General features: G+C 47.6%; 1 protein-coding gene and 1 pseudogene across 1 annotated transcript; both read left to right on the forward strand.

Annotated features, from left to right (window-relative positions):
- The first annotated feature begins 467 nt into the window (after positions 1-467).
- Positions 468-10140, forward strand: LOC142861133 (uncharacterized). The gene is made up of 2 exons (XM_075993334.1): positions 468-2681; positions 2798-10140. Exon 2 carries the CDS (start codon positions 6909-6911, stop codon positions 9981-9983), a length of 3075 nt encoding a protein of 1024 aa, XP_075849449.1. The 5' UTR covers positions 468-2681; positions 2798-6908; the 3' UTR covers positions 9984-10140.
- Positions 10141-13216: 3076 nt separating this feature from the next.
- On the forward strand, positions 13217-13335 carry LOC142861360 (uncharacterized; annotated as a pseudogene).
- The last annotated feature ends 283 nt before the right edge of the window (positions 13336-13618 follow it).

The raw sequence follows: 13618 nt of genomic DNA on the forward strand, positions 1-13618 counted from the left end.
AGGAGTTTGAGGTTGCTGTGAGCTAGGCTGACGCCACGGCACTCACTCTAGCCTGGGCAACAAAGTGAGACTCTGTCTCAAAAAAAAAAAAAATAAAAAAAAAAAATAAAAATAAAAATACTTTATTGGCCGGGTGCAGTGGCTCACACCTGTCATCCTAGCACTCTGGGAGGCCGAGGCAGGCAGATTGCTCGAGATCAGGAGTTCGAAACCAGCCTGAGCAAGAGCGAGACCCTTTCTCTACTAAAAATAGAAAGAAATTAATTGGCCAACTAAAAATATATAGAAAAAATGAGCTGGGCATGGTGGCACATGCCTGTAGTCCCAGCTACTCGGGAGGCTGAGGTAGGAGGATCGCTTGAGCCCAGGAATTTGAGGTTGCTGTGAGCTAGGCTGATGTCACGGCACTCTAGCCCAGGTGACAGAGCAAGACTCTGTCTAAAAAATATATATATATATATATATAAAATTTATTACAGCTTGTTGACAAGGTACCTGGTCACTCAAGAGCTCTAATGGAGATATACACACAGATGAATGTTACTTTCATGCTCCATTCTGCAACCCATGGATCAAGTTGTAACTCTGACTTTCAAGTCTTATTATTTAATAAGTATAATTTGTAAGGCTACAGCTGCCATAGATAGCGAATCCTCTGATAGATTTGGGCAACGTCGACTGAAAACCCTCTGGAAAGGATTCGGCATTCTAGATGCCATTAAGAACCCCTGTGATTCATGAGAGGAGGTCAAAATAGCCAGGTGAACAGGAGCTTGCAATCAGTGGATTCCAACCCTCGTGGATGACTTTGGGGACTTCAGGCTTCAGCAGAGGGAATGACCACAAAGGTGGAAATAACAAGAGAGCTAGAAGTGGAGCTCGAAGATGCGACTAAACTCGATCCAATCTCATGATGGAACTTGAACAGAGGAGGAGTTGCTTCTTATGGGTGACCAAAGAAAGTGGTTTCTTGAGATGGAATTTACTCCTGGTGAAGATGCTGTGAGTATTGCTGAAATGGCTACCAAGGATTTAGAACATTCCAGCAACTTAGTGAGTAAAGCGGCCGCAGCCTTGGAAAGGACTGACTCCAATGTCAAAAGGAGTTGTCCTGTGGCTGATCAAATAGTATCACGTGCTCAAGAGAAACCTTTTGCCGAAGGAAGAGTCCATCGAAGAGGCAACCTGCACAGGTCTCTTATCTTAAGCAATTGCCACAGCTACCTTAACCTCCAGTGACCACCACCCTAATCAATCAGTAGCCACCAATATGCAGGCAAGACCTTTGATCAGCAAAAAAAAAAAAAAAAAAACATTAAGACTCAACGGAAGGCTGAGATGGTCATTACCACTTTTTAGCAATAAAGTATTTTTATTTAGTTATATTTTTAATTTTTTTATTTTTTTTTGAGACAGAGTCTCACTCTGTCACCCAGACTAGAGTACCATGTGGTCAGCCTCGCTCACAGCAACCTCCAACTCCTGGGCTCAAGCGATCCTCCTGCCCCAGCCTCCCAAGTAGCTGGGACTATAAGCATGAGACACCATGCCCGGATGATTTTTTCTATGTATTTTTAGTTGGCCAATTAATTTCTTTCTATTTTTAGTAGAGAAAGGGTCTTGCTCTTTCTCAGGCTGGTTTCGAACTCCTGACCTCAAGTGATCCTCCTGCCTTAGCTTCCCGAGTAGCTGGGACTATGGGCATGTGCCATCATGCCTGGCTAATTTTTTTTTCTATATATTTTTAGTTGGCCAATTAATTTCTTTCTATTTTTAGTAGAGACGGGGATCTCGCTCTTGCTCAGGCTGGTTTCGAACTCCTGACCTTGAGCGATCCTCCCGCCTCGGCCTCCCTGAGTGCTAGGATTAACAAGCTGTTCATATTTGAAAGAAATCTTTCTTCTGAGCAGCAGGTCTCAGCAGTGGCTGAAGATATTTGGTAAACCATTCTGGAAACACACACGCTGTCATCCAGGCTTTGTTCAGCCGTTTCTAGAGCACAGGCAGAATAGAGATTTAGCAAGATTCTTTGAAGGGCCCCAGGTTTTCCAGAATGGTCAGTGAGCATTGGCTGAGAGTTATCGGCTGCATCGGCCCCTAACGAGAGTCAGCCTGTCCTTTGAACCTTCAAATTCAGGCATTGACTTTTTCTCTCTCTTACGTCTCTTTGCAACTAGCAAGAGCAGATTCTAATAAAGAGCTTTGGAATCGGGGCAGCTGTAGCTTCTGTAAAAGGGGAAAACCAGGAAATATATTTTAAAAAAAGAACTTATCCACTGTCATGGCATGAAATATTTTTTTTAATGGTGGTACAATATTTATACCATAAACTTTGGCCCCTTACCCATTTATAAGTGTGTCGGTTAGTGGCACTGAGCACATGCACAGTGTGGTGCAGCCATGATGGCTGAGTTCTCAGGAATCACCCGTCTGGCGTCTTCAAGGCCACCTGGAGAAGCCTGTGCTGCATGGAAGTGAGGGCGAGCTTTGGAATCAGCTCTGGGTCAGACGTCTCCTCTCTCCTCGAAGCCACTAGCTGTGTGGCTTTCGGCCAGTCAGCAACCTCTCTGAGCTGCAGTGTTACTTCCCTGTAAAATGGTGAGAAGCCTGCTCCTTCAACAGACTGTTCTCCAAGACCGAACTGAACCGAGAGCCTTCTCTAAATGCCTTGCGCAGTGCTGGTGAGTAGCCCATAAAATGTTGGGTCCCTCTCTTCTTTCTTCTCCTTTTTCAGTGTGATTTTTTTCTTGGTGCAAATGCTAGAGCAATTCAACTCTCCCCATCCCCATCTTCACAGCCTAGAAATTTGTCCGGGAGTCCCAGGAATAAATCTGGGAGTCAGGAAAAAGAGGAAAGCAAGCCCATGACTATGCATTTTGCCAGTTGGCCTGCCTCTGCCTTTTCCAGTTAGAGTCTTAAGTAGCGAAGTGGTTATTTCTTTTTCTTACCCGTGCGCACGCGCGCACGTGTGTGTGTGTAGGATAGTGTTTGGCATGCATTGTTGTGTGCATGTGTGTGGGTGTGCCAAAATATAGAGAAAAATGACAGAAAGAGGCCCACTTGAGACGTCACTTCTCTGCGCTGCAAGTTAGAGCTGACGAGGAAACCCCCTCTGAAGACCCCAGTGGATTTGGGGAGTATCTTGGATCGGAGAGAGGCATCAACGGTCCAGGACGCCATTCTTGTCCCACGAGAAAAGTATTTGAGGCTCAGCGAAAAGACAGGAGGCTACGCTGTCACACGGGAGCGGTTGGTTATTTTCAGCTCCATAGAAAATCATATTGTGACAATATTGTGACAATGTGACGTTGTGAAAATCATATAGTGACAATATTATGAGATATTGTGACATGTTGTGAAAATCATATTGTGACAATATTGTGACATTATGACATGTGAAAATTATATTGTGACAATATTGTGACGTTGTGAAAACCATATTGTGACAATATTTTGACATTATTGTGACATATTCTGAAAATCATATTGTGACAATATTGTGAAATGTTGTGAAACCCATATTGTGACAATATTGTGACATGTTGTGAAAAACGTGACAATATTGTGACATACTGTGAAAATCATATTGTGACAATATTGTGACAATATTGTGACATGTGAAAATCATATTGTGATAATATTGTGACACGTGAAAATCATATTGTGACAATATTGTGACATGTTGTGAAAATCATGTGACAATATTGTGACAAACAAGTGACAATATTGTGATAATATTGTGACAAACGTGACAATATTGTGACAATATTGTGACAAACATGTGACAATATTGTCACAATATTGTGTGACAATATTGTGACAATACTGTGACAATATTGTCACATATGAAAATCATATTGTGACAATAATGTGACATGTTGTGAAAATGATGTGACAATATTATGACATGTTTTGAAAATCATGTAACAATATTGTGACAAATATGTGACAAACGTGACAATATTGTGACAAAAATGTGACAAACATGTGACAATATTGTGACAATATTGCGACAAACGTGACAATATTGTGAAAACATGTGACAAAAATGTGACAAACGTGACAAACATGAGACAATATTGTGACAAACATGTGACAATATTGTGACAAATATGTGACAATTTGGTGACAATATTGTGACAAAATTGTGACAATATTGTGACAAACGTGACAATATTGTGACGTGACAATTTGGTGAGAATATTTTGACAACATGTGACAATTTGGTGACAATGTGACAACATGTGACAATATGGTGACAAAATTCTGACAAACATGTGACAATATGGTGACATGAGACAATAGGGTAACAAACATGTGACAATCTTGTGACAACATGTGACAATTTGGTGACAATAATGTGAAAACGTGACAATTTGGTGACAATTTGATGAAAACATGTGACAATTTGGTGACAACATGGTGACAACATGTGACAATTTGGTGACAATATGGTGACAACAGGTGACAATTTGGTGACAATCTGGTGACAACAGGTGACAATATGGTGACAACATGTGACAATTTGGTGACAATTTGGTGACAACAGGTGACAATTTGGTGACAATATGGTGACAATTTGGTGACAACATGGTGACAACAGTTGACAATTTGGTGACATTTTGGTGACAACAGGTGGCAGTTTGGTGACAACAGGTGACAAATTGGTGACAATATTGTGACAACATGTGACAATTTGGTGACAACAGGTGACAATATGGTGACAACATGTGACGATTTGGTGACAATTTGGTGACAACAGGTGACAATTTGGTGACAACAGGTGATAATATGGTGACAACATGTGACGATTTGGTGACAATTTGGTGACAACAGTTGACAAATTGGTGACAATATGGTGACTACATGTGACAATATGGTGACAACAGGTGACAATTTGGTGACAATATGGTGACAACAGGTGACAAACTGGTGACAATATGGTGACAACATGTGACAATTTGGTGACAACAGGTGACAACAGGTGACAATATGGTGACAAAATGTGACAATTTGGTGACAACATGGTGACAATTTGGTGACAACAGGTGACAATTTGGTGACAATATGGTGACAACAGGTGACAAACTGGTGACAATATGGTGACAACATGTGACAATTTGGTGACAACAGGTGACAACAGGTGACAACATGGTGACAAAATGTGACAATTTGGTGACAATATGGTGACAATTTGGTGACAACATGCGACAATTTGGTGACAATATGGTGACAACAGGTGACAACATGGTGACAACATGTGACTAATTTGGTGACAATATGGTGAAAACATGCGACAATTTGGTGACAATTTAGTGACAACAGGTGACAACAGGTGACACTATGGTGACAACAGGTGACAATTTGGTGACAATTTGGTGACAACATGCGACAACATGTGACAATTTGGTGACAATTTGGTGACAACAGGTGACAATTTGGTGACAATTTGGTGACAACATAGTGACAATAGTTGACAATTTGATGACATTTTGGTGACAACAGGTGGCAGTTTGGTGACAACAGGTGACAAATTGGTGACAATATTGTGACAACATGTGACAATTTGGTGACAATTTGGTGACAACAGGTGACAATATGGTGACAACATGTGACGATTTGGTGACAATTTGGTGACAACAGGTGGCAATATGGTGACAACATGTGACGATTTGGTGACAATTTGGTGACAACAGGTGACAATTTGGTGACAATATGGTGACAACAGGTGACAATTTGGTGACAATATGGTGACAATAGGTGACAAATTGGTGACAATATGGTGACAACATGCGACAACATGTGACAATTTGGTGACAATTTGGTGACAACAGGTGAAAATTTGGTGACATATGGTGACAATAGGTGAAAAATTGGTGACAATATGGTGACAACATGCGACAACATGTGACAATTTGGTGACAACAGGTGACAATATGGTGACAACATGTGACAATTTGGTGACAATATGGAGACAACATGTGACATTTTGGTGACAACATGGTGACATGTGACAATTTGGTGACGATTTGGTGACAACAGGTGACAACAGGTGACAATTTGGTGACAACAGGTGACAACAGGTGACAATTTGGTGACAACAGGTGACAACAGGTGACAATTTGGTGACATTTTGGTGACAACAGGTGACAACAGGTGGCAGTTTGGTGACAACAAGTGACAAATTGGTGACAATATGGTGACAAAATGTGACAATTTGGTGACAATTTGGTGACAACAGGTGACAACATGTGACAATTTGGTGACAATTTGGTGACAACATGGTGACAACATGCGACAATTTGGTGACAATTTGATGACAACATGGTGACAACATGCGACAATTTGGTGACAATTTGGTGACAATATGGTGACAATTTGATGACAACATGGTGACAACATGGTGACAACATATTGACAACTTGTGACAATTTGGTGACAATATGGTGACAACATGCGACAATATGGTGACAATTTGATGACAACATGGTGACAACATGCGACAATTTGGTGACAATTTGGTGACAATATGGTGACAACATGGTGACAATTTGATGACAACATGGTGACAACATGCGACAATTTGGTGACAACATGGTGACAACATGCGACAATTTGGTGACAATTTGGTGACAACATGGTGACAACATGTGACAATTTGATGACAATTTGGTGACAATATGGTGACAATTTGATGACAACATGGTGACAACATGCGACAATTTGGTGACAATTTGGTGACAATATGGTGACAATTTGGTGACAACAGGCGACAATTTGGTGACAACAGGTGACAACAGTTGACAATATGGTGACAACAGGTGACAATTTGGTGACAATATGGTGACAATATGGTTACAATATGGTGACAACTGTTGTCATTGTCACTGTTGTCATTGTCACTGTCGATGTCATTGTCACTGCCGATGTCATTATCACTTTTCATTGTCACTGTCGATATCATTGTCACTGTCGATGTCATTCTCATTGTCACTGTCGATGTCATTGTCATTGTCACTGTCGATGTCATTGTAACTATTGTCATTGTCACTGTTGTCATTGTCACTGTAGATATCATTGTCACTGTTTATGTAATTGTCACTGTCACTGACATTGTCACTGTGATTGTCACTGTCGATGTAATTGTCACTGTCATTGTCACTGCTGATGTCATTGTCACTGTCATTGTCACTGTTGATGTCATTGTCACTATTGATGTTATTGTCATTGTCACCGTTGATGTCATTGCAACTGTCATTGTCATTGTAGATGTCATTGTCATTGTCACTGTTGTCATTGTCACTGTCGATGTCACTGTCATTGTCACTGTCAATGTCATTGTCACTGTCGATGTCATTGTCATTTTCACTGTTGATGTCATTGTCATTGTCACTACCGATGTCATTATCACTGTTGTCATTGTCATTGTTACTGTTGATGTTATTGTCACTGCCGATGTAATTGTCACTGTCATTGTCATTGTCACTGTCGATGTCATTGTCACTGTTGTCATTGTCACTGTCCATGTCATTGTCACTGTTGATGTGATTGTCACTGTCATTGTGATTGTCACTGTTGATGTTATTGTCACTGTAGATGTCATTTTCACTGCCGATGTCATTGTCACTGTCATTGTCACTGTCGATGTCACTGCTGATGTCATTGTCACTGTTGTCATTGTCACTGTCGATGTCATTGTCACCGTCAAAGTCATTTTTGATGTCATTGTCACTGTCATTGTCATTGTCGATGTCATTGTCACTGTTGATGTCACTGTCCATGTCATTGTCATTGTCACTGTTGATGTTATTGTCACTGTCACTGTCGATGTCATTGTCACTGTTGATATCATTGTCACAGTCGATGTCATTGTCACTGCCGATGTCATTGTAACTGTTGTCATTGTCACTGCCGATGTCATTGTCACTGTTGTCATTGTCACTGTTGATGTCACTGCCGATGTCATTGTCACTGTTGTCATTGCCACTGTCGAAGTCATTGTCACTGTCGATTTCATTGTCACTGTGGATGTCATTGTCACTGTCATTGTCACTGTCGATGTCATTGTCATTGTCAATGTCGATGTCATTGTCATTGTCAATGTCAATGTCATTGTCATTGTCACTGTCGATGTCATTGTAACCGTCGATGTCATTGTCATTGTCACTGTTGATGTCATTGTCACTGTCGATGTCATTGTCACTGTTGTCATTGTCACTGTCATTGTCACTGTTGATGTTATTGTCACTGTCGATGTCATTGTCACTGACGATGTCATTGTCACTGTTGTCCTTGTCACTGTTGATGACACTGTCGATGTCATTGTCACTGTCATTGTCACTGTCGATGTCATTGCCACTGTCATTGTCACTGTCGATGTCACTGCTGATGTCATTGTCACTGTTGTCATTGTCACTGTCGATGTCATTGTCACCGTCAAAGTCATTTTTGATGTCATTGTCACTGTCATTGTCATTGTCGATGTCATTGTCACTGTTGATGTCACTGTCCATGTCATTGTCATTGTCACTGTTGATGTTATTGTCACTGTCACTGTCGATGTCATTGTCATTGTCAATGTCACTGTCACTGTCGATGTCATTGTCACTGTTGATATCATTGTCACAGTCGATGTCATTGTCACTGCCGATGTCATTGTAACTGTTGTCATTGTCACTGCCGATGTCATTGTCACTGTTGTCATTGTCACTGTTGATGTCACTGCCGATGTCATTGTCACTGTTGTCATTGCCACTGTCGATGTCACTGCCGATGTCATTGTCACTGTTGTCATTGCCACTGTCGAAGTCATTGTCACTGTCGATTTCATTGTCACTGTGGATGTCATTGTCACTGTCATTGTCACTGTCGATGTCATTGTCATTGTCAATGTCGATGTCATTGTCATTGTCAATGTCAATGTCATTGTCATTGTCACTGTCGATGTCATTGTAACCGTCGATGTCATTGTCATTGTCACTGTTGATGTCATTGTCACTGTCGATGTCATTGTCACTGTTGTCATTGTCACTGTCATTGTCACTGTTGATGTTATTGTCACTGTCGATGTCATTGTCACTGACGATGTCATTGTCACTGTTGTCCTTGTCACTGTTGATGACACTGTCGATGTCATTGTCACTGTCATTGTCACTGTCGATGTCATTGCCACTGTCATTGTCACTGTTAATGTCATTGTCACTGTCATTGTGATTGTCACTGTTGATGTTATTGTCACTGCTGATGTCATTGTCACTGTCATTGTCATTGTCACTGTCGATGTCATATTCACTGTCAATGTCACTGTCACTGTCATTGTCACTGTCGATGTCATTATCACTGTTGATGTCATTGTCACTGTCATTGTCACAGTCGATGTCATTGTAACTGTGGTTGTCATTGTCACTGCCGATGTCATTGTCACTTTTGTCATTGTCACTGTCGATGTCACTGCCGATGTCATTGTAATTGTTGTCATTGTCACTGTCGATGTCACTGTCGATGTCATGGTCACTGTCTATGTCATTGTCGATGTCATTGTCACCGTGCATGTCATTGCCACTGTCATTGTCACTGTTGATGTCATTGTCACTGTCATTGTGATTGTCACTGGCGATGTTATTGTCACTGCCGATGTCATTGCCACTGTCATTGTCATTGTCAATGTCGATGTCATTGTCACTATTGATGTTATTGTCACTGTTGATGTCATTTGTTCTGTCACCATTCGGAGAGCGCGGCGGGGGTCCAGGGGGGTGACCCCCACCCTCAGCACCCACCTCCATGCCTGGCAACCCAGCCCGCTCCATGGGGCCTTCTCTTGCCCAAAGCTGCAGCACCGCAGCCAAGCGACAGCAGGCATGGCATCTGGACTGTCGGGTCTCAGGCAAGGGTCTGGTCTGTGGGAACCGACACGCTGGAGGAAAACTCGAGAGTCTGAGAGGGGAGGGAGCTCCGGAAGGATTCCAGGATGTCATTTTTGAGCGAGTATGTCACCAGAACTCGTCCCGTTGCTTTTGGGGTTCTATGGGCTACACATAGGAATCTCTGGTGGTGGCACTGGAGGCTGGGGGATCTGGAGTCACACCCAGACCTGCTCGACAGGCCTCCTTTTACTTTTCTTTTCGGATTCATTTTCTTAGAAAGTGTCTCTTATCTCTATTATTGCATTTTCTTCTCTCTCTCTTTTCAAGCAGATGATGGGAGTACAAGTATTGAGGTGACATGTGTTGCCCGTGCCCCCCTCCCCCCTGTCTCCTTATTTATTTCTCATTTTCTCCCAGCGTATTGTGGGGGTACCAATGTTCAGGTCGGGTGCATTGCTCTTTCCCTGCCTCCCCCCTCGGGTCAGAGCTTCAAGTGCGCCCATCCCCCAGTGGGTGCGCACCCCCCCTCCCTAATGGATGTGTATGCCCACCCCCTCCCCACGCCCACCCGCCCGACACCCACCCGATGACAGTGATTCCTCTCTGTCCACTCAGGTGTCCATCCGTTCATACCAATTTGCCGGTGAGCGCGCGCACGTGGTGCTCGTGTGTCCATGCTTGGGATACCTGGCCTACTGGGACGGGTCCCAGCTCTGGCCAGGAGAACGGGAGAGGTGCCCTCTCACCGCTGCTCCTCACAGCCGAACAGCACTCCGTGGTGTCCACGCGCCACATGTTATTAATGCACTCCTGGATGGATGGGCACTCGGGTCGCTTCCACATCTTTGCGATTGTGAATTGTGCCCTAACTGTCACCCTACCCCTTACCCAGCCCAACTCCTCTGCCCCTGCCTGACGCGCTCCTCCCCCGCCAGGCCCGTCACTGTCCTGGGCCCCTGCCCCTGCCTGACCGGCTCCTTCCCGCCACGGCGACGTCACGTCACCGTCACCGTACTCTGCCCGTGCCTGACAGGCTCCTCCCCGCCCGGCCCACCACCTGGGCCACTGCCTGACTCGATCCTCCCCGGCCAGGCCCGTCAGTCGCTGTCCTGGGCCCCTGCCTGACCGGTTCCCTCCCGCCCGGCCTGTCACTGTCCTCGGCCCCTGCCTGACACGCTCCTCCCCGCCCGTCACCGTCCTCGGCCCCTGCCTGACCGGCTCCTCCGTCGCCTGGGCCTTCCAGGGGCTTGGTGTGGACGCTGATTCCAGGAAGCCCTCCAGGAACCCGGCAGCAGGGCGGCCGCAGCAGTCTGGCACAGGCATCGCTAAGTCGCCTGCCGGGGTCGTGCCCCGCTGTGCCCCAGGTGCCCAGCCTGGTGTCTTCCCTGAGGCCCTGGGGCTGCCGCTCCCCGCAAGGGGAGAGCCGCGGAGGTGGGGACCGCCTCCTGATGGGGACGTCCATGCAGCTCTCCACGTCGGATTCCGGGGCTCTCTGTCCTGCCTGAAGGCCCAGCTGGCCTGCGGGTCCTTAGAGTGGCAGAAACATCCTCAAACTGATATTGCGAGTCCGGTGGTTGTCTGCATTTTTGTGCTGGGCACCCCAGGGAGGCCCAGGGGCTGGCTGGACAACGCGGTCTGCTCGGGGGCTTTGGAGGAGCAACCGATGCCCTGTGGATTTTGGTAGCAGCGTCTCAGGTGTCTCTGAGCCCTGCGCCATGTCGGGGAGGAGGTGGGAGGGGCCGCGACCTGCAGTCGTGTTCCCGGGGTGGCACGGCATGTGGCTTCTTCCACAGGCTGCCTGGCCTGGGCTCCCCGCACCTGGGCCTTTGGAGGACTGGCCCTGTTCTTGCCAAGGCTTCCTGCAGGGACCCGGAGCTGGGAGGTTGCATCTCCCAGCCCTGGGTCGGGCAGAGCCCCAGCGGGCCATGCCCACAACCTCTCTCAGCACGGGTCCCCCAGAAGGCTCCTTTGGGACCAGGATTCTCCTGCGGGTGACTTCTTAAAGTCTGGCCCCTGGATGGAGGGGCACCAGGAGTAGAGTAGTCGGAAGCGGAAGGGGGTGCCCATGCGAGGGGACATTTTCAGGCCAAGTCCCAGCCTCAGCCTGATCCGCCTGGGAACCCCGGGGTGTACGTCACACCCCCTGGTTGTCCCGCTCTGAGACAAGGAGCCGGGCTTCGCATTCCCACTGCAGCCAGTCGTGGGCTGAGGACACCTGGGGCGTTGGGAACTCCCTGGCTTCTCTTTGGATTACCATTGGGAGCTGCTTGGGAATTGTGCCGCCACACACACCCGAGTGCAGGTGTCTTCTGCACAGACTGCTGGCCTCGCTCTTCTGAATGCCACTGGCTCGCCACCCACCCACGGGTGAACCTGGTCAGGGTACTTTCTCTAAGGAGCAGACTCTGATCCGGGCGGGCTACCGGTGTTTCTGTTTGCTCGTTTCTTTCTTCCATTTCGGGAAAGTCTTCCTTACTGGGTGTGGAAATCTCCTATGCCTTTCCTCGCCTATTCTGTCAGCTTTCAAATTCTCTTTCAGTTGCCACCCTCACAGATGGATTAGGAAACTCTTTTCGGTGCATTCATTAGTGAAATGACCTCAAGGAAGCTCGAATCCAATATCTAATCGCCGGCTTTTAGCAAGTCCACACCCGAGGGTGGTTGGGGTCCAATCCAGCCCCGGGCCAGGCCCAGGCCCCTTGGACTGGGCCACAGGAGGACACAGAGCAGGGTCCCGGCCCCCACGGGAGCGGTGCCGGCAGTTCTCCAAGGGCTTGGGGGTTTTCCAGAGGTAGGAGATGGAGGGGACTGATTTCTTCAGCGCCCCCCAAACCACCCCGCCCCACCCCAGCCATGGGACACATCCCGAGAGACGCCCCTACACTCGCTCCCCTCCCCCATGCGCTGTGCCCCAGCCCTGGCCCTGGGGAATAGGCGGCAGCCCACCCACAGGGCGGGGGCGCAGCTGACAGGGGTTGTGCGGGAGGGCGGCCCCTGGCTGGGGTCAAAGGGTGAGCGCGCGTGCGCAGTCAGCGGCCGCGCGCTGGGGGTGGGGGCGGGTAGGTGAAGGAGGCGAGGTGAGGAGAGGAGGGGGGCTGGAAGGTCTCCACCTTGGTGGGTCCAGCCGTGGAGGCGCATCGTGTCTGTGTGTGTGTGTGTGTGTGTGTGTGTGTGTGTGTGTGTGTGTAGACAGCCCCCCACCCCACCCCGCCCCGCCCCGTCCCTCACCTCAGTCCTCCGGAGTCCGCCCGACCGGGCCGGCCAACTGCACAGGCCCGGCGCGGGTCAGCGCTATCGCGGGGAAGCGCGGTGAGGCTGGCCTCTTGAGCGGGGCAGGGGCGCCCTCCGCGGTCTAGGGCCACACCACCCCGAACGCGCCCCATCTCGTCTGATCTCAGAAGCTAAGCAGCGTCGGGCCTGGTTAGTACTTGGATGGGAGACCGCCTGGGAATCCCCGGTGCCCTAGGCTTTTTTTTTTTTTTTTTTTGCCTGTTGCTCTGTCCCCTTGCTGGGAGCGCGGCGGGGTGGCCGTCCGGCGGATCACCCCCACCCTCAGCGCCCGCCGCGGTGCCTGCCGCCCCAGCCCGCACCGTGGGGCCTCCTCTTGTCCCAAGCCGGGACACCGCCGCCACGGGGCAGCATGCGTGCCATCTGGACTGTCAGGTCTCAGACCAAAGGTCTGGTCTGTGGGAACCGACACGCTGGAGGAAACCTCGAGAGTCTGAGAGGGGAGGGAGTTCCGGAAGGATTCC

Source organism: Microcebus murinus, chromosome 16, assembly GCF_040939455.1.
Source record: "Microcebus murinus isolate Inina chromosome 16, M.murinus_Inina_mat1.0, whole genome shotgun sequence".
NCBI classification, from domain to species: Eukaryota; Metazoa; Chordata; class Mammalia; order Primates; family Cheirogaleidae; genus Microcebus; species Microcebus murinus.

What these genes read in the sequence shown, in the direction of transcription:
- LOC142861133 (XM_075993334.1), top strand. Translation starts at nt 6,909, where the DNA reads ATGTCATTGTCACTGCCGATGTCATTATCACTTTTCATTGTCACTGTC.